Source organism: Pogoniulus pusillus, chromosome 19, assembly GCF_015220805.1.
Source record: "Pogoniulus pusillus isolate bPogPus1 chromosome 19, bPogPus1.pri, whole genome shotgun sequence".
Classification (NCBI taxonomy): domain Eukaryota; kingdom Metazoa; phylum Chordata; class Aves; order Piciformes; family Lybiidae; genus Pogoniulus; species Pogoniulus pusillus.
The window spans coordinates 14,161,227-14,184,828 of NC_087282.1; the positions used below are offsets into that span (position 1 = coordinate 14,161,227).

General features: G+C 44.5%; 1 protein-coding gene across 5 annotated transcripts in view; it reads left to right on the top strand.

Annotated features, from left to right (window-relative positions):
- The window catches only part of TRPC5 (transient receptor potential cation channel subfamily C member 5), a 102,414-nt gene that overhangs the window by 75,669 nt on the left and 3,143 nt on the right, over nucleotides 1-23,602 (top strand). For 3 of the 5 annotated variants that reach the window (XM_064159398.1, XM_064159400.1, XM_064159399.1), the window contains exons 7-11: nucleotides 2,694-2,889; nucleotides 18,839-19,045; nucleotides 19,225-19,266; nucleotides 20,843-20,932; nucleotides 21,761-23,145. In XM_064159398.1, the coding sequence (XP_064015468.1) occupies nucleotides 2,694-2,889; nucleotides 18,839-19,045; nucleotides 19,225-19,266; nucleotides 20,843-20,932; nucleotides 21,761-22,495 (1,270 nt within the window). In that variant the 3' untranslated portion in view covers nucleotides 22,496-23,145. The other 2 variants (XR_010305806.1, XM_064159402.1) reach the window with 2 other exon arrangements.

Below are 23,602 nucleotides of genomic sequence, written 5' to 3' on the forward strand. Positions count from 1 at the left end.
TCCTGTTGCTTAAGATCCAAAATATCCTCTGCAGGTGGGAATGGTCTCTCAATCACAGTTTCCACCATTCTTCTATTAAAGCTACTTCTCTGCAGTGGTGTGAGCCTCACCTGAAACACTTGAAAAGAGCCTGTGGTTCTGGCCTGTTGTTGAAGCCTGAGAAAAGAATAACTAAGCCTTGAAGTTACAGAAACCAGTTGCTGTCTCTTTCATAGACTGCATAGAATCATAGGATTGTCAGGGTTGGAAGTGACCTCAAGGATCATCTACTTCCAACCTCCCCTGCCATTGGCAGGGACACCTCACACTAGATCAAGTTGCTCAGAGCCCCATCCAGCCTGGCCTTAAAAACTTCCAGGGATGGGGCTTCTACCACCTTCCTGGGCAACCTGTTCCAGTGCTTCACCATGGTGAAGAACTTTATCCTAACATCCAATCTGAATCTAAGCACTTCTAGTTTTGCTCCAATCCACCTAGTCCTATCACTACCTGACATCCTAAAAAGTCCCTCAGCAGCTTTCTTGTAAGTCCCCTTCAGATACTGGAAGGCCACAATAAAGTCTCCTTGGAGCTGTCTCTTCTCAGGCTGGATAACCCAAAGTCTCTCAGTGTGTCTCCACAGGAGAGGTGCTCCAGCCATCTCTGGATCATCCTCATGGCCCTTCTCTGGACATGCTCCAGCATGTCCATATCCTTCTTGTAACAGGGGCTCCAGAACTGGACACAGTACTCCAGGTGGGGTCTCACCAGAGTGGAGTAGAGGAGGAGAATCACCTCCCTTGACCTGCTGGCCACACCTCTCTTGATGCAGCCCTGGATATGGTTTGCTGTCTGTGCTGCATCCATCAGCACACATGTTCACCTGTAAAAAAAAATGCCTTACTCTGGGCCCAAGTTATATTCCTGCATAAGACTCTGAGTTCAGAGCAAAGCACTGATCATTTCTATGACTGATTTCAGTTTCATTACAGAACCCTGCATCTCCCCTGAGCCTACAGCCTAATAAGTAAATCTATTGCTAATAGATAAGCTAAGGTATAAGATAGCTAGCACTCCAGCATTTCCAGTAGAGGAATGCTTAGCAGTCTTTGGTTAACCCTCATTTTACTGCTTCACTTACTAAATAAATCTAACAAACAGCCTGACTTTTGGCAGAAAGATTTTTTGCTTTAAGGAATCTTTGTAAGTTTGACCTGTGAAAACCATAAGATACATCCACAAAATATAAAGAAAGTAGATCTCCATATAAAGCATGGAGCTACCTATGGAGCAGATGCCCAGAGAAGCCAGGAGAACAGATTCCTGGTATGTCAAAATATCTGAATTATTTGTATTGTTTTTTTTCTAGCAGGAGTATTTGAAAATACCTACTGACCTCAGGTCAAAATGGGAACTCTTAAACAGGCATATAAATGTCATTTTTTTATGATACACATGATGTATTTTGGAAAGCCCAAGCAAAGATGCCCAAATAGAGCAATTATTTAGATTGCTGATTATGTATTTGACGTGACTGCAAAAGGGCACTTGTCTCTGGCTGAAGCAAATAGAGACCTGGGATGATCTCATCAGCTGTAAAACACAGTGAAGTCAGGTCTAGTTTATCTATAGAAGGAAGATTTCTAAAGAAGAGAAACTCTCAAGCTGAATTAATGGAATGACTCTCTTTCATCTGAGTCATCACCGATCAGTGGTTGCAGTGCTGCTGAGGTCACTACACTGTGGTGGGTGGGAGCTGCTGCACTAACAAGCCATACAGACCAGCAGTTTGGCCATGAGCCTTGCTCGTGGATGCGGTCTTGGCACTCTGGCCTGGTTCTCTTCCAGCTGAAGTAATTGCAATCTCTCAGCCTATATTAGAGCAGAAGGTGCAAGTGGACTTGGTTTCTCACATCTTCATGGTGCCTCACTGCTGTGCACTACATAACATCTAGTCATGCTGTGCTTCACAACAGGTTCCCTGAATGTTTGTATCACAGACACACTAATGGTTCAGGCACTGATTAGACAGGAGAGTTTACCACAGAGTCACAGAATGGTTTGGGTTAGAAGGGACCTTTAAAGCTCATCTAGTCAACTCTCCTGCAGTCAGCAGTCTCTGCTGACCCATCTTCAGCTGTCTACACTGTAGCAGACGTATCTATCTATCTATCTATCCACTGTAGATAATCCCAGCATGGCAATGTTAATTAGAGAGTTGGTCTGTGCATTTGTTAGAGTGGGAGAGGGAACTTTGGGTCTCTTCAGGGCAGTTAGGCTTGTTGCATCTCAAAAGAATGTGGAGAGGGCTCTCAGATAGGTGGCAGATATTGCTGTGACACAACTCTTACATGCACTGGCCAGTGGGTCACTGCAGCTGGAGTGTGGGCTGCCTCCTGGGGAGAATCATAGAATGGTTTAGGTTGGAAAAGACCTCAAAGATCATCCAGGTCCACCCCCCCCACCATAGGCAGGGACACCTCCCACTAGAACAGGTCACTCGTGGTCTCCTACCTGGCACTGAACACCTCCAGAGAGGGAGCATCCACAGCTTCCCTGAGCAACCTGAATCAGTGCCTGTACTGAGCAGCTGCTCTGCACTGCTCAAGGCTCTTGATGTTTATGTGTTCTCCACCGGAACATGGCCTGAAGCAGTCATTGTTCTCCATTCTCCAGAGTAAGGTAGCCAAGTAAAAATCTGGTTTTGTTTTCAGACTTTTCGAGACCCTTCAGTCACTCTTCTGGTCTGTGTTTGGGCTGCTGAATCTCTACGTCACCAACGTGAAAGCCAGACATGAGTTCACAGAATTTGTTGGGGCCACTATGTTTGGGACCTACAACGTCATCTCTCTTGTTGTGCTGCTGAACATGCTCATAGCCATGATGAACAACTCCTACCAGCTCATTGCTGTAAGTTACCTCATTCTCTCTCTGCTCTTTTTTTTTTTCCCCGTGTGCCTCATCTGTTTGTCTTACAGCAAATGTGTATCTTCTGGGATGCTGGAGACTGCTGCCCCCAGTTTTTGACAGCAGGTAGTTGGGACTTCTACTCAATAGCCTGAATCATGCATGCGGAGGAGTTTTTGCTCTGTTTATAATGCTTCTTAGCTAGAAAAAGCTGATCAGCTGTGATCTGCCCAGAGTAACCTCACTGGTCACAGGGCCATTTGCAGCTCATTTACTTGGTAGCAGAGAGGGTCTGTGGAGGGGAACCTTCCCACTGTTTCCTGATGTTAGCTTTTACCTCGAGGGGCGGGTGTTGTATATTGTTTTTTAATTCTCTCCTATTACTAATTTCTCGTGTGAAACCGTGTGTGTCAGGAGCTCAGTCCTGTAATTTCTTACTGCACAGCCTTCCCACTGCAATGAGATCATTCCCATCTGTAACAGCAGCCAGCCTCCTGGCAGCTGGCTATGTAGACGCTTAGATCCCAGAGTAACCTCCGTGTGGGATGGGGCTCAGCTGAGGCAGCTCAGGGCTGACAGTTGGCTGTGGAGCCAGTTTCAAACTTCATATGAATGTTCATAACTGATTGCTCTTCTGTAATCTCATTGTGTGTGCCTAAGAGCCAACCCGAATGCTGATGATTAAATTTGTCAACAGGTTGGAAACTAAAGCAGCATGGCTCTGCATTTTAAGGCTCTTGTGGAAGGAAACTAAGTCTTGTGTGGGCAGTACTTGAGGTAAACGAGTGGGCTCTCACTTTGCAGTACTGATGCCTAACAGCACAGGTTGTGAGGTGATGAAGCGTTAAATCATCTGTGAATGGAGATGGCAGTTAGGAAAGTAATTTGTGTCCTTAGCTGGTCACTCAGAAGTACAAGCAGAGCAGAGACTTCCTTCTCTGCTTTGGATGACTCTTGGACTTAGTCTCAAAGATAGAGAATAAAACAGAGTGAAGAACAACCAGCACGAGCTCTCTTACTATTTCTATTCCCAGCATCCCGGGGGGATCTCTGGGTGAACTCCTTTCCTGGCTAAAGCACACAAAGTATTGGATTGTTTGCTTGAACAGGTTCCACAAGTGCTGCTGGTCATCGGCCAATTCAAGTGGCTCCTAAGTTAGTTAACTAGTCAAACTGACTACAGACCAAATCAAATTAGTGCTACTCTTTTTTTTGAACATCTGATCTTCATCACGTTAAAAAGTATGAGAAAAACTGGACCGTCGACTTTCCAAATGAGCAGAAAAGCAGCTTCTCACAAAGGCATTGCTGCTTTATCAGTCCCTTTCAGTGCTCTAAGTGCTTTCTCTTTGTTCAGCGCTACTCCTCACATTCCAGGGAGACTGGAATGAGGGGCAGAAAACAAAGATACTCTCCTTGGCCATTTTCTCGCATTCCCCTTCCTTTATTGTCATCAAATAGGCTTGTCACTGACACAAAGCCCAAACCTAAGATGGGCATAAGAATAGCAGTGTTTGCTATTCTCTGGGGTACAAACCGCTCGGCATTCTTTTCCCTGAATAATTTGAGTGATGCAATGGCACATTACAAACAGTCCCACACGACTTCCAGACCCATCATAACAATTAACTGGAGTGAATGGTGCAGAGCAGGCTGTTGTATGAATGCCTTTGTGTATAGAACAGTTGGGAACAGTGAATTGCTCTGCCAGAAAGTTGCTTGTGAGAGAACTTGAGGGTAAAGGGCTGAACTCGCCAGATAACTGAGGTGTAACAGAGTTCAGCGTGCGGCATAAGCCCCCTGCTCAGAAGAACGACAGTGAAAATGCTACAGGATACGTCTCGCTTAAGCTGTCATATCGCAATTGCTCCTGAGAGCAGTGACATTTGCTGGGAAGACAGGAGGCAGGCACTTCCAGCCTTTTCTTGTGCAGTGCATGCAGCTTGTTTTTTTAAGCTCGTATTCCTATATTCCTGCATGCCCACAGCATTCTCTCAGGGACAAGTTTTATTTATGTCTTCTATGGGCAAACATCGATTAATCTCTTCCCTGAATAAAAGATCTCATTAATAAATATTGATCTTTACAACGGAGGGTCGTTTTTTAGCCTCCTGTAATCATGTTGATCCCTTTCTGAATCACAGTGGACTGGTTGCTAGACTGGGCATTTCTTCCTCCTGATACTACATTGAACACTCCTGGAATAACAGCATTCCGGGGAGGGAGGAGGAGAGGGGACCAAGAAGCCCTTAGAGTGAAGGTCTTCTTGAATACATCAGTAGGAATTCTCGTGCTATGTGCAGGACTCTGCAGGGAAAGAAAATGAGCTATACATCAGGGATGAGAGTGCATCTCTGATGGTTGATTTCTCTGCAGTGGAGTGGTCAGGACATCTTAATTAATTCCGCTTGTTAATGAGCCAGTGGCACTGCTGCAATGCGAACAGTCTTTCTTCTCTCCATTCTTCCAATGTGCTAATGCGTTTGTAGCAGTTACTCTTCGAGTTAGCTCTTCTCCATTGTCTCGTGTAGATACGAATTTCTGCTTTGAGGTTACAAAAAAGAGAATCTCTTTGGTTTTTTTTGTCCTAGCTCTTGTGTCTCCCCAGTATGGGCATCAGGGCCTAGTAGTTAATTAAACACTGTAGGCACACAACATAAAGTCACAGGGTGTCCATGGAAGACAGAACAAGGCAAGGAAAGAGTAAAACTTCCACACAGCTTTGAGTGATTCCTGACTCACAGAAGGAAGAATTTTTCTACCATATTTTTTTTACAAAGCTATTTCAGACTTCAATAAATACATTTTCCTAGGGGTAGCCTGAAGCAGTTTCAATATTGATTTTTTTTTTTCATACAGCCCATTTTTCTCTTTTGCCAAGCCACTGTCAAGAGCTGGTTATGGGAGACAGTGTTTCACTGGCAAAGCAAACAAAGCCCAAATGCACACCAGAATTTCCATCCACGTTGTGCTGTTTCAGTAAGGGAAGGTCAGAGTGTTCTCTACAAGCAGCACAGAATGCAACTGGACGTTACACGCTGCCAGGTCTCTCCTCTCAAAACCTTCCAAGACGTGACAGAAATACCACAGCCTGGTGCATGGAAGAGGAATATGTCATGATGACAAGAGGAAGGACAGTGGAACTTATCTGAGAGTAGCCAGGTGGCTCTACCATTTTTAAGTGGCAGAAAGTAGCAGAGTGGGTAATGAGGACACATGATGTGACAGGCTGTTTCTCATAGGATTGCCACTTGGCTGCCCTCTGAAGTGACACCATCCTGCCAGTCTGTCATTTTTTTAAAAAACATGGGGCTCCTGAAGCCCAGATCCATTTTGGCCTTTGGTGCCCCAGAGCATAGGTGCATTTTTTACCTCTCTGGTGGCCCATGGTGCAGGTAGATTTTGAAAGGAATTCACCATCTACATGTGTTTTCTGAAAGCGTGTTCCTTGTGCCCACATCCATGATGTTCTGGGACATCATGCAGGAATTAGTCACTGGAGCTGTAACAACGGTTCTGACTCTGCAGCCACAAGGAGCAATGGGAAGCAGAATTGAATGGAAAACTCATAATCCACATTCTAGGTGAGTTGGAGCAGTAAATGGCACACACAGCACTGCAGCATCAGGCACCTGCTGACTTATCAAGGGGAGATGTTAAGCTCTTGCAGCTTTCAGGTGTTTTAGTAAAACTAAACTACTTAACTACTGTGCATGAAAGTGAAGGTGGTACAGCTTCAAGTGTGCAGACCGTGGTGTATGTGTGACGTTGGAGTAGTGTGTTTGCTCTAGCAAGTATCTATGAGCTTATGAAATGGGTTTGTATATTGATTTTGTATCCTCCTGTTGGTTTCTCTGTCTATTACTTCAAGCTCATTCATCTCTGACAGCTGTTGCTACAAATAAAAACCAGCTGCATGTTTTTTTTTTTAATAGAATCATAAAATTGTTTTGGTTGGAAAAGATCTTTAATATAATTTTCTACCTCTAGCAAGTCTGGTGCTAAAGCCTGGCCCTCAGAACTACTTCTCTGCATCTTTTGAATACCTCCAGGAATGGGGATTCAGCCACCTCTCTAGGGAGCCTGTTGAGAAGGAGTTTGAGAACCCTTTCAATGAAGAAGTTTCTTCTAATATCCAACCTAAACTTCCCCTGGTGCAACTTGAGGCCATCCCCTTTTGTCCTATCACTTGCTACTAGGGAGAAGAGACTGACCTACACCTCCTTTCAGGGAGTTGTAGAGAGCCAGAAGCTCTCCTCAGTCTTTTTTCTTGAGGCTAAATCACCCCAGTTCTCTCAGCCACTCCTCAGCAGACCTGCTCTCCAGAGCCTCCACCAGCTTCGATGCCCTTCTCAGGACCTTAAGCATATGAACAAATCGAAACATAGATGCCAATGTTGGGACTGGAGAAGTATGGATATTGGACACCAAACCAGGAGTGCAGTTTTAAATGGTGTCATGAAATAGAGTGATAAGCACATATTGTGAAGGACAACAGTGAGAATGATCAGTATTTCACATAGCAAACCAGAAGTTGGACAGTAACAGTAACAGTTGGCATGTGCAGCTAAGAATGAGTGATCACTTTCAGGAAATTTTGATTCTTAAGTGTATGCCCTGGTTTGGCAGATTGAATGGAATCCTCAGCTTGCCGTGGTTTGCAGGCCATTAGCAGCTTCTAATTAACCAGGACATTAAGCTGGGAGGAGCAGAAGCTGGGGCAGCTGCCTCAAGCTTGCTTCAGGTGTATTCCAGGCTATAAACGTCATGCTTATTGTAAACAGAGGAGTTTGCAAAGGCTGAGGCTCCCTCTGCCTCACTTTTTCCATCTCTTCCTGCTTCTCCCCATCCCTGGAGTGGCTTGCTGATCGTCCTGCTCTGATGGACTGCACTTTCCTGTTGCTGTGACTGCTGTACATCTGCTGGGCTGAGTATAATTTCGTTTACTTCATATTGGCATTGGAGTTAGTTTTGCTGTTTTGTGAAACTTGCTTTCATTTCAACCCAGGGGTCTCCTCACCTTTTCCCAGTCCCCCTTCACAGCTGGGGAGGGATCATCAGGTGGTAGAACAGTTGCTGTAAGCCCTGGGTATGGGTTAAATGGAGAGAGTGTAGAGATCTTGCACATGGATTTTCCTCCACTTGTGTGGAGTAAAGAGCTTAAAGATTAAAGCACAGAGGAATATAGAGATTTTTCAGGTCCTTGTTATATTGTTTCCAAGATGACTTTGGATTTCCCCCAGGCAGTGGTGTCAAACTTTTCTTGATCTACAAAGAACATGAATTCCTCTGGTGTTCTGCACTGGCTGAACTCCCTCGGCACCATGGCAGTAATTGCTACCCAGTTTAATTCACAGCAGTGCAGAAATTCTCTTCCCCGCCATGATCTGTGACCCTTAGGCCTGTGGAAAAAAAAAGTTGCACCTGATCTGCTTGCATGATCTGCACAATTATCTGCAAAACTTGGTGGTTTTGCTGAGATTTTTTTACTGGTAAATAAACTTAGTTCAAGATACAGAACTGTGATATGTTTGGGATTAGTAAATTGTTCCCTCCTACAGGTAAGGTTGGCTCTGAAGTCACCTCTAAGTTATTTTAAAGCATCAGAAAGTTTTCATCTCACAAGCCCTATTTCAGGACCATTAGTTTTAATTTCTTCAGAGAAATTGAGATGTGTTTGTTTTTTAACTCTGTCATACAGCAGGAAATTAAATTATGCTCTTGTTATACTCTTGTTGCCAATATGGGCTGGGATTAATGTCTCTAGGAGCTTTTTGTGGTGTAGCAAAACCACTGGGTTCTAGAAAGGGGATTAAATGACTCTTATTTGTTTTGCTGTCTGAGTTTAATATAAGTTTGTCCCCCAGTTTTATAGCCTTCAGGGGCTCTGGCTCATCGCTGTCCTGCTGGTCATTGCCCCACGCAGCCCCTGGGCACGGGTAACACACTCCAGTCTCTTCTTCATTCTGCAATGCAACTGCAATTACCCAAATCCCAGTTACTGCGCTCCCAAAACTCATTTGTGTCATCCGTAATAATGGATTGAAATAGCAAAATCTCCTGAACTCTGTGCCTTCTGTGACATTTGGACAGGCAGATTGTGTTACAGGTCCCCATGGAGTGTGATATGTGTGATGCTGGAGCCCTGCTCTCAGCTTCCCTCCTGGGCAGCTGGAGTGCGTCTTCAGAGGAGTGGGGTTGATTTCCAAGACTGGGTGCTCTCTCTGGAGCTCCTGACCTGGGGGGGCTCCCAGCAGATTTGTGTTTGAAAGTGAAGGGGAAGTGGCGTGTGGTGATGCTGCTATGCAGCAAGAGGCCCTGGAGCCTTGCTCCAGACTGGCAGGCAGCTTAATTGCTTTTTGTTAGCAAGCTAAAGTATTCATTTGAAGGTGTAGAACTGTTTGTCTTTTTGCTGGCTTTGGCCTAATTACATGTAACCCATGGACTTGAATCAAGTTGTTAATATTCATCTGGTGTTTGCAGAGTCTCTAAATGGAAGCACTCGATGTGCTCTGATTTCACATGCTGCATCTTCCTTCTGTTGTTAGACTAGACAAAGCTAGTCCTCCATCCCAGGGCCCAATCCTGCAATCCCTTGCTTATACCAGGATTGTCAGCAGAATCAGGTTAATTCTTTCTGTTGCCTTTAATCTTTGAAAATCCATATACTGCTCTGACTCTTCAAAGCACCACCTTGGCCAAACCACTACAGGGCTTATTCAGAGGATCAGAAACATTACATTGATTTCAGCCTAAGCTATTTTATGTTTTAAGTAAAAAAATCCTACATAAGCTACAATCTGTGGATGATTTAAGATATTGTAGGGAATTTGAGTTGTGTTTTCTTGGTGTAGCTAACACACCAGTGCCCAACATGACAGGTCAATAATTCTCTGCCCATTACGTGCAAAGCAGTGCAGCAAGGTTTGCTCCTGATACACGATAGAAGTTGAAGTATCCAGATGGAGCCACATAGGTTGCAGCCCCTTACATTATTCCATCTTTTATTCAGGCCTGACAAGCTCAATTAGCATTATCTTGTGCTTCTGCATTGAGGGGACATGGGTTAAAAAGGCAGAAGAGGAGAAGTGGAAAATAGACGAACAATATTCCCGAGGAAAACACAGTGAAAAACAAAAAAGGATTTATCTGGGAAGAGCTTTCACCTGGTACTGAGCAATAGGAACAGCTATATTAAGAATCCTCTGAAACATGACTTTTTAGGTGCCAGAATTTCACAGATCTGCTTTTCACTATGCTGCAGGCTAGCAAGTTGATGCTGATGGCACAGGTGAAACAGGTTACATATGACTCCATCCAGCTAAAGAGGAAGATATCTATTAACCCAGATGCTGTGCGGTGGCCCCTCATCTGCATTTCTGCTTTCTGCTCCCCACAGCACTTCTGCTGCAGACCCTGCTTTCAGGGTCTGGGGAGAAAAGAGTGGCTTCCTCTCCAAGTCAGTGCTGTCAGCACAGCTGGAGATTCACTTAGACCCGAGTGATCTCATACATTTATAATGCTTCCCTTTCTTGTGGCTCAAGGATATATTTAAATGAGGGAAATGTTTAGGATTCTTCATTTTTGAGCAGTTTTTCAGGTTTTGGCAGCTAAATTGACACACTGCATTTGAGTGACTGTGCAAGCAGGCTGGCTTACAGAAGTGCTGGGCACCTGCTTCTCCCACTGGTGATGTGACCTTCACAGGGTCAGTAGAAGACACAGCTCGGCTCCACACCTTTGCTGAGGAAAAGCAGTTCATGACCAGTCTTCAAAGAGCAAATGTACCAAAGCGTTTGGTATCTGGATACCTGTAGATGGCTTCATTGTCTAACTCTGGAGGCTTGAGAATGATTATTTTTGGTTGAGAAAGGGATAGAAGGGCCGCATATGTGTATGCATAAAGAGATTGAAAAGCTGAAGCAGATAACAGTGAGGCTCAGAGCTTTGCTTCAGAGAAATGCCAGCAACGCATGAAACCAGCTCCCAGGGTCAGACCCGTGTTGAATGTACTGTGTGTACTGTGACTGGACAGTCTGCTGAAAGTTTTGGTAGAATAGGAGTCTGGTAAAAAACCATCAAACGTGCTTTAAGATGATTCCTAATGAGAGATCAGATCTAAAAGGTACAAATAGTCCTGTTAAATAAACTGTTAGACCTTTCAATACCTTTGTCACAGCTGACCTCATATCTTTATAAAGGCAGAGACTGGATCCTGGCATCTGAAATTCACATGTGGATGCAAACTGGGTTTTGTTTTTTTTTCTTTTGTGGACTAATTTCTCTCGAGGGGGGAAAAAAAAAGAAACGATGGATAAAAGGGTACGGAGAATTACCTGATTCTCCTTTTTATCTAGCTCCCAACAGTCCAGCACTAATTTTCAAGGCATTTCTTCTTCCTCAGAAGAGTCAAATCCCAGGCTGACCAGCTATGCAGAAAAAGATCAAAGGGGTTTTTTTCTGGAAATAGTACAAGTAAGTAATGAGGCAAAGTTCTCTTTTCTGGTGTCATCGACACTCAAGCACTGTAGGTTAACCATCCCTTCTCAGCCCAGCATTTCTCTGCAGGCATGTCTGAATTAGTTAATTTTGACCTGGCTGGAGGCAGTTAACATTATCAACAGAGATGCACCTTATCTTTCTGAGTTTCAGCATGAAAAGAGGCTCTTATCAGGTGATAATGAAGGAGAGGGAATGGATGGCTGGAAGGACAAAGCCTCAGTGATATCTTTCTCATTGTTTCTTTCTGCTGAGGCTTTTTTGGAGAACTACTTGTCTGCATGACCTCCCTACTGCTCTGCTTTATTTGACTATTAAAATAAAAGCTGAATTTTGTAATATGACTGAAGAGGAAAAAATACCCAAAAGGTGTCACTTTAGATAATTTAACTGCACTAAACCCAGCACAATTAACACTTGGCTGTGTTTTCTCTGAGAGAATATTCCCCACCCTTCTCATTTGTTGTCATTGCTTCCAGCCAGTACGCTGGAAGATGAAAGGTAATTGATCTGTAGATAACCCAGCTGCGGTGTGGAAGTAACAGTTGTCATTGTGAATGTGTTCTTGGCGTGGAAGATCTAAACAGCAAAGCAGTTTCCCAAGTGGGAACCAGTTCCCCAGATCTGGGAAAACCAGGCGGCTCCCCGCGTGGGTGTGCGTGCTGTGGGCAGGACGGCCAGGGCAGCAGCACATCTGACTGGTCTGCTGTGGTGTCCCTCAGCAGGGAACACCCATGCTCTTTGCTGGATCTTGTGTGTTCAGAAGCCATTTATGTTTGGGTTTTTTCCCGTTGCAGCCACTGACCTGCCCCATTTCCATGACTCCCAAGCCTCTTTTTCTGCACTCCGAAGATGCAGTCTTCTGTCCATCTGGTTAGGAAAGAGTCCTATGTTCTATGTCTTGTGGATGCTGAACAGGGCGTTCCTGTGACCCGTTTGAAGTAACGGACCTTGGACACTGCAAAATTAAGGACGCTTTTCCTAACTTATCTGTTAACAGTGTCTTCTTTTATGGACTCGGCCATAGCTGGGTTCTTCATCCAGCTTTCAGGTTTTCAAGGTTTGTAATCCTACTGATGGCATCTGAAACATTGGCTCTATAGAAATTGAGATTTTGGGGGGTTTCTCCCTTGTGCTCTGATTTCCTCACCTGACAGTTTTGCTGCTTTTCACCAGATAAGGATAGCTCTTTAATGAAATCAAGTCTTCACCTGCACCCTGGCACAAGAATTCTATTTTCTTGTATCTCAGTGCTGATGTTTATTTATGAGTATTTCTTCAGGAGCTGTCTGTGCTTTATGAACATCCATTTCTCTGCTGGAGCCTGAAAGCATCCCCATATCTCCAGCTGAGCTGCTGCCCAAGAGCAGCTCTCCCTTCCCACCCGGGCTTTGCCTGTTTGCCTGCATTGTGTGCTGGTGCCTGGGGTATACTATGCAGCTCCTGGGCATGTTGTCCCTTGCATCTGTGCGCTCCTACACTTTGTATCTGTGCTTTGTCTGCCCTGGGCTTGTTCTCCCCAGGGCATCACCACAGGCTCCTCTTCAAAGCGGTGCGTGGTTGGCATGGGGCCACTGCAGCTTCCCTGGTGCGAAGGTCTGGTTGCTGGTCAAGACTCCTCTTGTTTTACCTGGTGGAGTGCGAAGGTTTTGTGCTAGCTAGTACTTTGATCTCTTCTCTGGTTGTTTCATTCTCTAACTGTTCTAATTGCTTTATCTAATGCTAGGCTGTCCTGCTTTAGTAATTTTTCTTGTATTATTTCTGAGATTTGATCCTATTAAGTTCTTATCCTTCAGTTCTTCATCCCAAGCTTTGAAAGGGAAGTTGTCCGCTGCAGCCGAATTCCCTTTGCATTAATTGTCTTTGTAGGGCTCTGATTTTTCTCAGCCTTTTTTTTCCTGTTCTATGACATATTTTTTCTTTGAAAAATAATCAGCATTTACGTCAAACAGCCTGCCTGGATTTTGCTGCTTGCTTCTCTGAGCTTGTCATTAAACCCCCAAGCTCGGCTGATGTTATTACCAGTTTGCCCCACACGTATTACAAAATTAACCACTTGAAAGCTGCACAGGAGTTGTCTGTGTTGGCTTCTGCAAGGATTAACTTTCTTCTGCCCCTTCTTCTGCAGTGCTTTCTGTTCAGGACATGCAAGGGTGTATTTCTGCTTGAAAGCCATCGCTGATAGATTTTCTGTGCTGCTTCCTGCTCTGGGCTTAGCAAAGAGCAATAAAGAGGCACGTGAGATAGAAATATAATAAATAGAGTTTAATGGCTTCTAGCACAGCTAATTACGCAGCAAAAAAGCACTTTTGAAGTTCATGTGCCTCTTGGGCAATGAGCCTGCCTTACTCAGTAGGTTGCAAATCAGGTATGTCAGCGAGAACCTTTTAAAGGTGAATCTGCATCTCCTTCCTTCCTAGAAGAGACTACAGCCTGGGTACTTCCTAATATTGTGGGGCTGCTGCTGGCACCTTCTAGGACAGCAGCAGACAGCAGCCCTGATACTCCTGATGCAGATATCAGGCTAGGTTTTGCCAGCATTTTTGGCACAGGGAAAGAGCTTCCTGTGCTTCTTTCCAAGGTACCCAGCCACAGCCGGATAGCCTGGTCTTGAGGGCGTTGTCACAGCCATCTCTAGCTGCAGCTGACAGGCAACAGCCTGATTTCCATCTTAGCCCAGTGACTGTTGTAATAATAAACCACAGGAAAGACATGTGCATCCCTTTTGGTGCCAGCTAGAAAGACATGAGATGGCCTTTTATGTTATCCCAAATGGGTGCAGAGAGGGTTTGCATCCTGGGAAAACAGGTCTCGAAGGGGCACCTTGTGCACCTCTATGCAGCATAGAGGAGCTTAAGTAACTGATTCTCTTGTGATTGCTTTCAGTGGCAAGGATCTCAGGGTGCCTCTCTGGCTGCTGTTGTTTCTTAGACAAGTGTTTGTACTATGGCCCTACTGGAGTCTAATCACAGTGTGCAACAACAGAGTGTAGGCAGCTGCTATAACCCATTTTAGTCCATCAGCCCTGAGCTGATACTGATACTTTGAGAGATGCTAATTCAGGAGGCCAGATCAAGCTCCTCTGCCCTGGTGTGCTGCAGGGGTCCCACAAGAAAGCCCTGTGCTTTAGCTCTTGCATGCTGAAAATAACAGTATCTTCCTCTATCAGCTTTCCAGCCATAGTGGAGCTGAAATATTGAACACTTGGAAGAGGCTGAGGAATCAAGAGGCTGTGGCAGTGGCAGCCATCTCATACAGAGAACTGGAACAGCCTGCCCTTGCTGGGGTCTGTTGGCTGGGTCATCACCAGCTGAGAAGCTGGCTGTTACTTGGCAATATATGATCTAAACCATATGGCCCAGCAAGGAGATGGTGATGGAAATCTTTATGGATAACACTTCACAAAATGTAAACAACAGATTTTTCTACACAGAGATAAAGATGGAGATGAATACTTGAATTATCCTGGATAATTAGTGTAGCAGGTAATTATTTAAAATCTGGCACATCTGTGAATATATCACTTTGACTGAATTAGAAAAATCCTCACAACTGCCACAGTAAGATGGCTTCAGCGATCCTACAGGGAAATCTTTATGGGAGATTAATTCTCACTTCAAATGGCAGAGATTTGCAAGAGGATTATGTGGCCAGTATGACACATTTGCATTGTGGCAGTAAATGTGGCAGGGTGGTTTTTTTCCTCACAGAGAAGTGAGAGCTGGTTTCTTTGAGTCTGTGTGTTCCTTGAGCTTGAGGGCTTGGCCCTCTTAAGTAGAGTGTTTTATAACTGAAATGATAAGCAGCGCTTGAAAGGAAATGGTGACAAGAACAAGGGCAAGAGCAACAGAAGCTCAAAGATGACAGTGAAATCCAAACTGGGATTTAAATTCTTAAAGCAACAAGGTCACACTTGCAAAGAGTGGATGTGTTTCTTTAGCTTATTATAAATGTTACCAAAATTTTGTCATCTAAGAGCATTGTGTGATACAGCACAGCTCTGTGAGGATCTTGTTCTCACTGCACAGCCTCTCTGCTTGGGGCTACTTGCCATGGCAGAGTGCTGCAGGGTACATCTTGTGCAGCTCCCCTCCCCTTGGTGCCCTCTGCCAGAGCACCCATCCGCTCTCTTAAAAAACTCACTTCTACTGAATCTCTCATGGTTATGTCCTTGCTGGCTGTCCCTGGGAACGGGCTTCAGGATGCCACCTCCTGTGATCCATCTCGTAAATCAGGAGTTAGTGCAGAACAGAATGTTCCAGCAGGAGTTCTGGGCTTGTCCATCGCTGTGTAGCTTTGTGGAGGGTGTGGTGGCCAGGCCCAGGCTGAGCAAGGAAAAGGGACCCGTAGGTTGGACTCTCACTGTATTGGTATTTGAGTGTTCCCCCACATTACAGTCTTCACAACAGCTTTGCTGAGCAGCCCTGGGCTTGGGTAGCTCTCAAAAGTATTGGTATTGCCCAGTGGCTTGCAGTCACTGGGGAGATACACCAAAAACCTGGAGCATGTCTGGTGTCCGCTGGGCCACGTTCATGGCAATGATTGAGGAGCTGGCTGTAGCTCATGAGTGCTTCACGTTTGAGTTGGGTATTGAGTGACTGCTGGAGGATGGTACCAGGAGGGGAGTGCTGCTTATACACTAAAAAGCTCTTCCAAGAAAATGGTGGTTTCCTGGCACACAAAGGTGTTCTCCATAAAACAGAAACATCTCTTTGTGATTTATTTCTGTGGCCATTTGAGATGACTTCTAGCTCAGACGTTAAAAAAACTTTAGAACAGAGAAACTTAGAAGTGGAAGCTCTAAGTGGAGAGGTGAATATTCTAGGGCTAGACCATATAATGGCAACAATGGATAAATTAATATAATTTCATTGGCGCATCAAGAGTTTCATGTCTGGAAGCACAGCTTGTACCTTCCACTTGCTGCTTCTGCTGCACCTGATGCTATCTTTCCCCACCGCTGTTTTGGCTGCTGCTGCTGTTGCTGCTTTGCCACTGCTTGACCTCTTCCCCATCTTCCTTATTCTATTTCTACAGTAGGTAATTCTCCTTATACTGTTACATTTAAACTATAAGAAATACACTGTACATTTTTTCCATGTTGTGGTGTGAATTTACTCTACTGGGGAAAGGTTCCACTCTAACCCAGGACATTAATTTTGGCATGTTTCCAAACGTGGGGCATGATCTTGGTTTGGTTTTTTTGATTGATAATCAGGATAAGGAAGTCGAGGAAAAGTGAATCTGTTTGGTATATTTTGGCCCATTATTGCTTCGATTTTGACTTTATTGGTTCAGCAGTGCTTTACTACCATAGTGCAGTATCATGTGTGTGCCTTTTTCACTAAGATGGTTTGGAACTGGGTAAAAGGTGTGTTAAGAAAGCTTGGAAACTTTGTTATGGATGTTTTAGGGGTTAGGAATGTAGCTGAGGGTATGCTGTATGTTATGCTTGTGTCAGAGACTAGGAGTTATTGGGAGAGCTGAGTTATCCAGTGGCTTGCCTAGTATGTTTGAATTTGATGTTTCTGGCTGCTATTGTAGGTCTGTAGTTTGGAGAAGAGAGAAATGCAGGAATAAACAGGCTACAAGTGAGGTCTTTACCTTCGCTGGAGGCAGTGGCAGGGAGATAGAGTTTAAAGATGGAGTCTGCAACAGAAGCGGAGGAGGGAAGGCCACGACACCGGGCAGATGGATTGCTCACAGAGCAGCAAAACATCCTGCCTTGGATCCTTTGAAAGAAGAAAAAGTAGATGGACATGGCCTGTACCCCACTGACCCTGAAGCGTGGAGCCAGGAAGCTGGCTGGTTCCCGTCAGTGCCGAATAGAACGGAGGAAAGTAAGGGTAGAAGTGGTGGAACCCCTGCGGGGGTGCAGTCACAGAGGGCTGTGGCACCACGCTGCAAACGATGTGGGCTATGGCAAAGTCTCTCAGATGGATAAAGTTGAGGAGCTCGTTTGCGGAGCCCTTCTAATTAACTAAACCATGGCACTAAGTGCCTCATCCAGCCTCCTTTTAAATACCTCCAGGGATGATGACTCCACCACCTCCCCAGGCAGCCCATTCCAATGCCAATCACTCTTTCCATGAATAATTTCTTCCTAATGTCCAGCCTAAACCTGCCTTAGCACAGTTTGAGACTGTGTCCTCTTGTTCTATCACTGGGCACCTGGGAGAAGAGACAAACCACCCACCTGGCTACAATCTCCTTTCAGGTAGCTGTTGACATAATGACGTCTCCCCTGAGCCTCCTCTTCTCCAGGCTGAACGACCCAAGCTCCCTCAGCCACTCCTCATAGGGCATGAGGAACAATTTTCCCCCAAAAGGTTTGTCAAGCCCTACAACAGGCTTCCCATGCCAGTGGTGGAATCATCATCTCTGGAGGGGTTTAAAAGCTATGTAGAGGTGGTGCTGAGGGGAATGCTTTAGCAGTAAACTTAGCAGTATTGGCTTACTGGTTGGACTTAATGATATTAAAGATCTTTTCTAGCCTAACCAAGTCTCTGATTCTCCTTTGTTTTTCTGGCTATGGTCAGGGTTTCTGAAGAACCTGGCAATTTTTAACTTGAAAACTAGCACAAAACAGCATGAGTTTTGAGTAGCTGAATCCAGGCTTTACCCAGGTTGCTGTCTCATACCTGAGTATGGAGTTTGTTAGTGGTCAGAAGAGTCTGTTGACTCCACAAACCATACCGCAAATAGCTTGATGTGGAGGTCACCATTTTGCAGTTTATAAGGTCTGCCTTGCATAGCCTGAGTGTTCCTTTCCTGGTGGATTGTGTGCCTATCTGTGCAGCTGTAGAATGATGCTATTAGCTTTCTACCTTTGCTTTGAGATGAAAAATGAGAGCACAGCAAGCTGGCATGGCTATAACATAAATGAAAACAAGCCCCCCCAAACCCAAACAGTGAAATGTCTCCTGTTTGGTGTAGGGCTAATGCTGAGGCAAGATTTAAAATACAGCACTCATAAAGTATGGCACTTCCTCATGAGAGCTGAGTTAATGGATGCTATAAAACCCCAACAAATCAAAAACCACTATGAAAGATCTTTTTGCAGGGAAGAATGTGAGAATTCATTGGATTTGGACATGAGAAACAATGGTAATAAAAGTGCTAGCAAAAAGCAAAGCAAGAAATGTGTTTTCTTGCTTCTTGTATTGGTGAATTAATAAGCACAGCCTCTGAAGGATAAAGCTGGGCTTTAGCATGGGAGATTCTTTTTGCTGAACACTGCTGTCATCTCATTGCTCAGTGGCTGGTATTTTTACTCTAACTACATTTCATACGGATCTTAAGTACACCCCAGCAAGAGAGATGGAAGAAGTGATTCTGTTTGCCTGCAGCTGGAGAAATCCTTTACTGCTCACATGTCATCTCCTCTGACATTGACATTTGGTCCAGGAAAGCCTATCTGAAGCTCTTTATATTCTCTTTCCTTCTCTTACAGGACCATGCAGATATTGAGTGGAAGTTTGCACGAACGAAGCTCTGGATGAGTTATTTTGATGAAGGTGCCACTCTGCCCCCTCCTTTTAACATTGTCCCCAGTCCGAAGTCAGTCTGGTACCTTTGCAAGTGGATTCACAATCAGCTGTGCCCTGGCAACGATTCTTACAACGAACAGAAGAGGCATGAAAACCTTAAAACATTCACAGTAAGCAGCTGCGTGGTTTCACAGTTCATTTTTTGAGGGTGCATGTGCATGCTTGGGATCACAAGGGCCACTGCTCTGCAGTGCAGTAGAAGACTGCTGGATCATAACTTGCTAAGAGCTGGCAGGAGCTCCAAAGAGAAGACTACACAGGTAACACACATATGCCTTTCTCTTTCCAGGAGCGGCACGCTGACAACCTGATTCAGAATCAACATTACCAGGTAAACGCTTGAGCACAAGGTTTTTCCTTACTGTTTCTTCTTCTTGATCATTTTCTAATACCTACATTCTTGCTTGCTTCTCAAATATAATTTGATAAGGAGGATTTTGCTTATCATGGTTTATACATATCCTCACTAGAGGCAGACTGGTTCAGTAAATCATTCCTACCTTTGCAACCCTTGTGAAGCAGTAGAGAACTTGTCCAGCTATCAGTCTGGCTGCTGACATGGCCATTGCCATCAGAGGCACCAGGCTGTCACACCATCCTGATCAAAATAATTTCTGCAGCATTTTACATGCTCTCAAATTGGTCCTCTTCTGCTCTTTTTAAAGCATCCCTAACTCAAACAGTGGTTGGTATTTTGTTTTGGATGGCTCAGGATGGAGGACTGGTTCCTTCGCTAAATGTTGCTGGGTTTGTTTATTCTCAGCCTGTCTGTTAACAAGAGCTTGCTGAAGTCAACCCACAAAAGGATGAAACTGCTTAAAAACATCAGCTTTAGTGCCTGAATTCCATGCGAGGTATTTATTATGTTAACATACTGGAAGGCAAAAATTTCTCCAGGATGTTAGGTGGCAGGTTGGCCTATACTGTCAAAAGCCATTAGTGATTTGTCTTACTTAAGATATCTCCTGCCTTTTGAAGACTATTTTTATCTGGAGTTAATGTTTAATGTAATTAGTCACTTTTGACAACAGACAGTTGGTACTTTCTGACCTCACAACACAGCTTATGGGTACTAGCAGTGGGATCTCTTAAAAACCCTCCTGGTAGAACCTCTGTGCAGAGCCCATCATCATGCCCAGTGTGACTCAGACCTCTTTTTCATACTCTTAATGAAATGGGGGAAGTGAAGGGGAGGTTTGGAGTAGCCTTTTCTGTACACGGAGGTCAAAACAGACAAATGCACAAGCTCAAATACCAGTTTGCTTGTGTAAAGCCAGCAAGGAGGTACGTGAACACAGAGCAAAAAGGATCTCATCCTACCAACAGCTGTACTGCAATGAAGAGCCCAGGCAACACAGACAACACAGGCACTGGGATAGCGATTCAATCCTTCCAGCACTGCCCACAGGCACTGCAGCAGTCTTGAAAGGAGTTTTTAACCTGTCTAGGCAGCAGGCAGCTCTGCATTGCCCCATGGGATCTTGGCTGTTCTTCAGACTGTGTATTGTCAACATACCCTCCATGATTTTAAACACTCAACATGGCAAGCTTTAGCCTATCAGGATACAGAGCATATACACATGAGATAGGTAATCTGAAAGTCCAGCAGTGGAAGCAATGGCTTAGGGACATTTAAGAACATCAAGAAGCTTTTCTCCACAACTCTCACATATACAAAGTGAAACACTTCTGCTCGCTGCAGTTAACAAGGGAGCATGCAAAATGGGAGCTACAGAACCCTGTACAAAGATTTGTTCTGTTTAAAATAAACTGTTCTGGTTCTAAGGGCAAGTGATTTTCTTTTTAGACAGCAGAGTCAGGACAGCCACAGTTGATAAGAACTCAGTAAGAAGCACTCACAACAGTTTGGTCAGCAGCTGAATCCCTCCTGTTGTTTCCTCTTCCAGGAAGTGATAAGAAATCTTGTGAAAAGGTATGTCGCAGCAATGATAAGAACCTCCAAAACCAACGAAGGTTTAACTGAAGAAAATTTCAAGGTAACTTATTATTCCTTAATAATAATTCATTATAAAAGTAATGATTTGCAGGTTTCACACTAATGTAAGATGATTTGTAGCCTGCAGTAGCTTATTGGGGCTGGGACTGCTTATGAGGTACACATGAGGGTTTGTGGAGCAGAGGGCATTACTGGCCAAGTGTCTTCTCATGATCAGCTCCCAGATTTTAGTTTGCAATATTATGTAGACTAAAGTGTTAGAAAATGATAGTATCTGAGTCAACATCACATTCCTAATCCAGACTCAGAGCCAAAGAATGAGTCTGAGTTCACACATACAAAGAACACTTATCAGCAAAGTTAATGTTGGGGTTCTTACCCAAACAGGATTCCCCCGGAGGTGGTGGAGTTGCTGTCCCTGGAGGTGTTCAAAAAAAGACTGGATGAGGCATTTAGTGCCATGGTCTGGTTGACTGGACAGGGCTGGGTGCTAGGTTGGACTGGATGATCTTGGAGGTCTCTTCCAACCTGGATGATTCTGTGATTTTATGATTCTTGCCATATTGTGAAATTGCAGCAGTTTTCCCTCTTCTTTAACTGTCTTTAACAATTTCTTCTGGGGCATAGGGCAGGGTGGGCAGAGAAGGTTAGTCAGGAGGGCTGGTCCCATAGCCTTTAGAGCCAAAGGTCCTATGAGGTCTTCAGTTCTCAGGATCACCAGTACATTTTTTGGTGTCACTGCATCCTTGTACGTGTGATCTGGTGTCAGGCATTTGTATGACTGAAGAGCTCTCCCAAGGGAATGTGATCCTTGTTTCGTGTCACAGATAAAGCTGCTGACTGCAACTCTCCTCTCTTCTTGCCCTAGGAGTTAAAACAGGATATCTCAAGTTTTCGCTATGAAGTTCTTGATCTCTTAGGAAATAGAAAGCCCCAGAGGAGAAGTTATTCCACCAGCAGCACAGAGGTGTCACAAAAGGATGAAGCAAATGAGGAAGGTGCTGGGGAAAAATCTAAAGCCAAGAGTGTGTCTTTCAATGTAGCCAACAAAAAAAAGGACTTCAATGTATCTGCTCTGATTAAAACCATGTCTGGGATCGATATGGTGGAGCAGAAGCCAAAAAGCAATGGGATTGGTAAGCGCTCCTTTGTCCGGAATGGAAATAGAGTCCAGAGACTTTCCAGCTCCAAGAAGGAGTCCTTTAAGAGACTGGGCCTGCTTTTCTCCAAGATGAATGGACATGTACCTGAACCAAATTCAGAACCCATGTACACTATTTCAGATGGAATTATTCAGCCACATTACATGTGGAAAGACATTAAATATTCTCAAATTGATAAAGAGAAAGAAGAGAATTGTTCCAAAAGTGAAATTAACCTCAATGAGGTGGGCTACAGTGGGAACACAAGACTTACAGGACAGAGCAAGGAGTGCCCTGTGGTTTGTACCAGCTCCCTTCACTGTGCTTCCAGTATTTGTTCCTCTAATTCCAAACTTATAGACTCGTCTGAGGATGTGTTTGATTCATGGGGAGAGGCTTGTGACTTGTTTATAAACCAGTGGAAAGATGGGCAAGAGGACCATGTTACCACTCGGCTATAAGCAGAGCTATATTCACACAGCTAACTGTTTCTCATTGTTTGCTCTCATCCCATTCAGCCTTTCTGTTTCCTTTCTGTCCACGGGTGCAAAAGTGTAAAACTCTGTTAATCAGTTTTCCAGCTATCTGCACCTTTTAGAATTTACTTTCTTTTTTACACTCAAATGCTAAACTAAATGTTTCACCATTTACAAGCTTGCTGTAAGCCACAGGAATCCCTTCAGATGCACTTGGTTGTCAGACCCCACAGACTTCAGACATGCTGGTGGCCGAGTGAAGGATTTCTCCAGTGCTCTCATCATACCACTGCCACTCTCCAACATCATCAGCTCTGCCTCCTACTCGGCTTTCCTCGTCAACACAACCAGCTGGTGAGCAGTGGTTTAGCAGGGAACTGCAAATCCTATTTAAATAAGTCTTTTTAGAAAAGTTTTTTTGTTAAGCAATACGACCTTCAATCCTTTGGTTGTGTGTTGTTTTACAGGTTGTTATATTAATACTGTAAATTGTTACTAAATAAGAGAACATTTTGGCCATCCAGCTAGAACATGCTACGGTTTCCTTGTTTACCTAATTCCCATAAGAAGTGCCCCCTGTAGTGAGCAGAATGACTTTCCAGTTAGGCTGACAGTGGAAGCCAACACCTGGCCTTGCCCCCAACTTCTGCATACGTGAACTGACCCCAAGCCAGCTATGGCAGCTTGAAACAAACCTCAGTGTGGTTCTTCTATTGCTAGCAGGCTGAACTAGACCCCAGCACCCAGCCTTGCCCTTACACCTCACAAGCTGTGTCTGGTTTTTGAAACTCCTAATCTTCCACTGCTACATTGCCTTTTTGCTGCCTCTTGGATGGATGTCAGGCTTTAGGAGAAAACCACCCTCTTGGTAAATGCTAAGGAAGATCATCCTCCCTGGGCTTGAGATGCAGTGCTGAAAAGCAACCTAAGCAAGAGCAGCTCAAACTGCATCTGGCAGCCCAGAAAGTCTCTGCAGTCCATTTTTTAAAGTGCAGCAAAAGGCAGTAGGGCAGTAACTGTTAGCTTTGATTTCCCCAGTTGTAGTGGCAGGACAGGGCCCAGCAATGGCTGTGTTGTTGAGGAGCAAAAAGA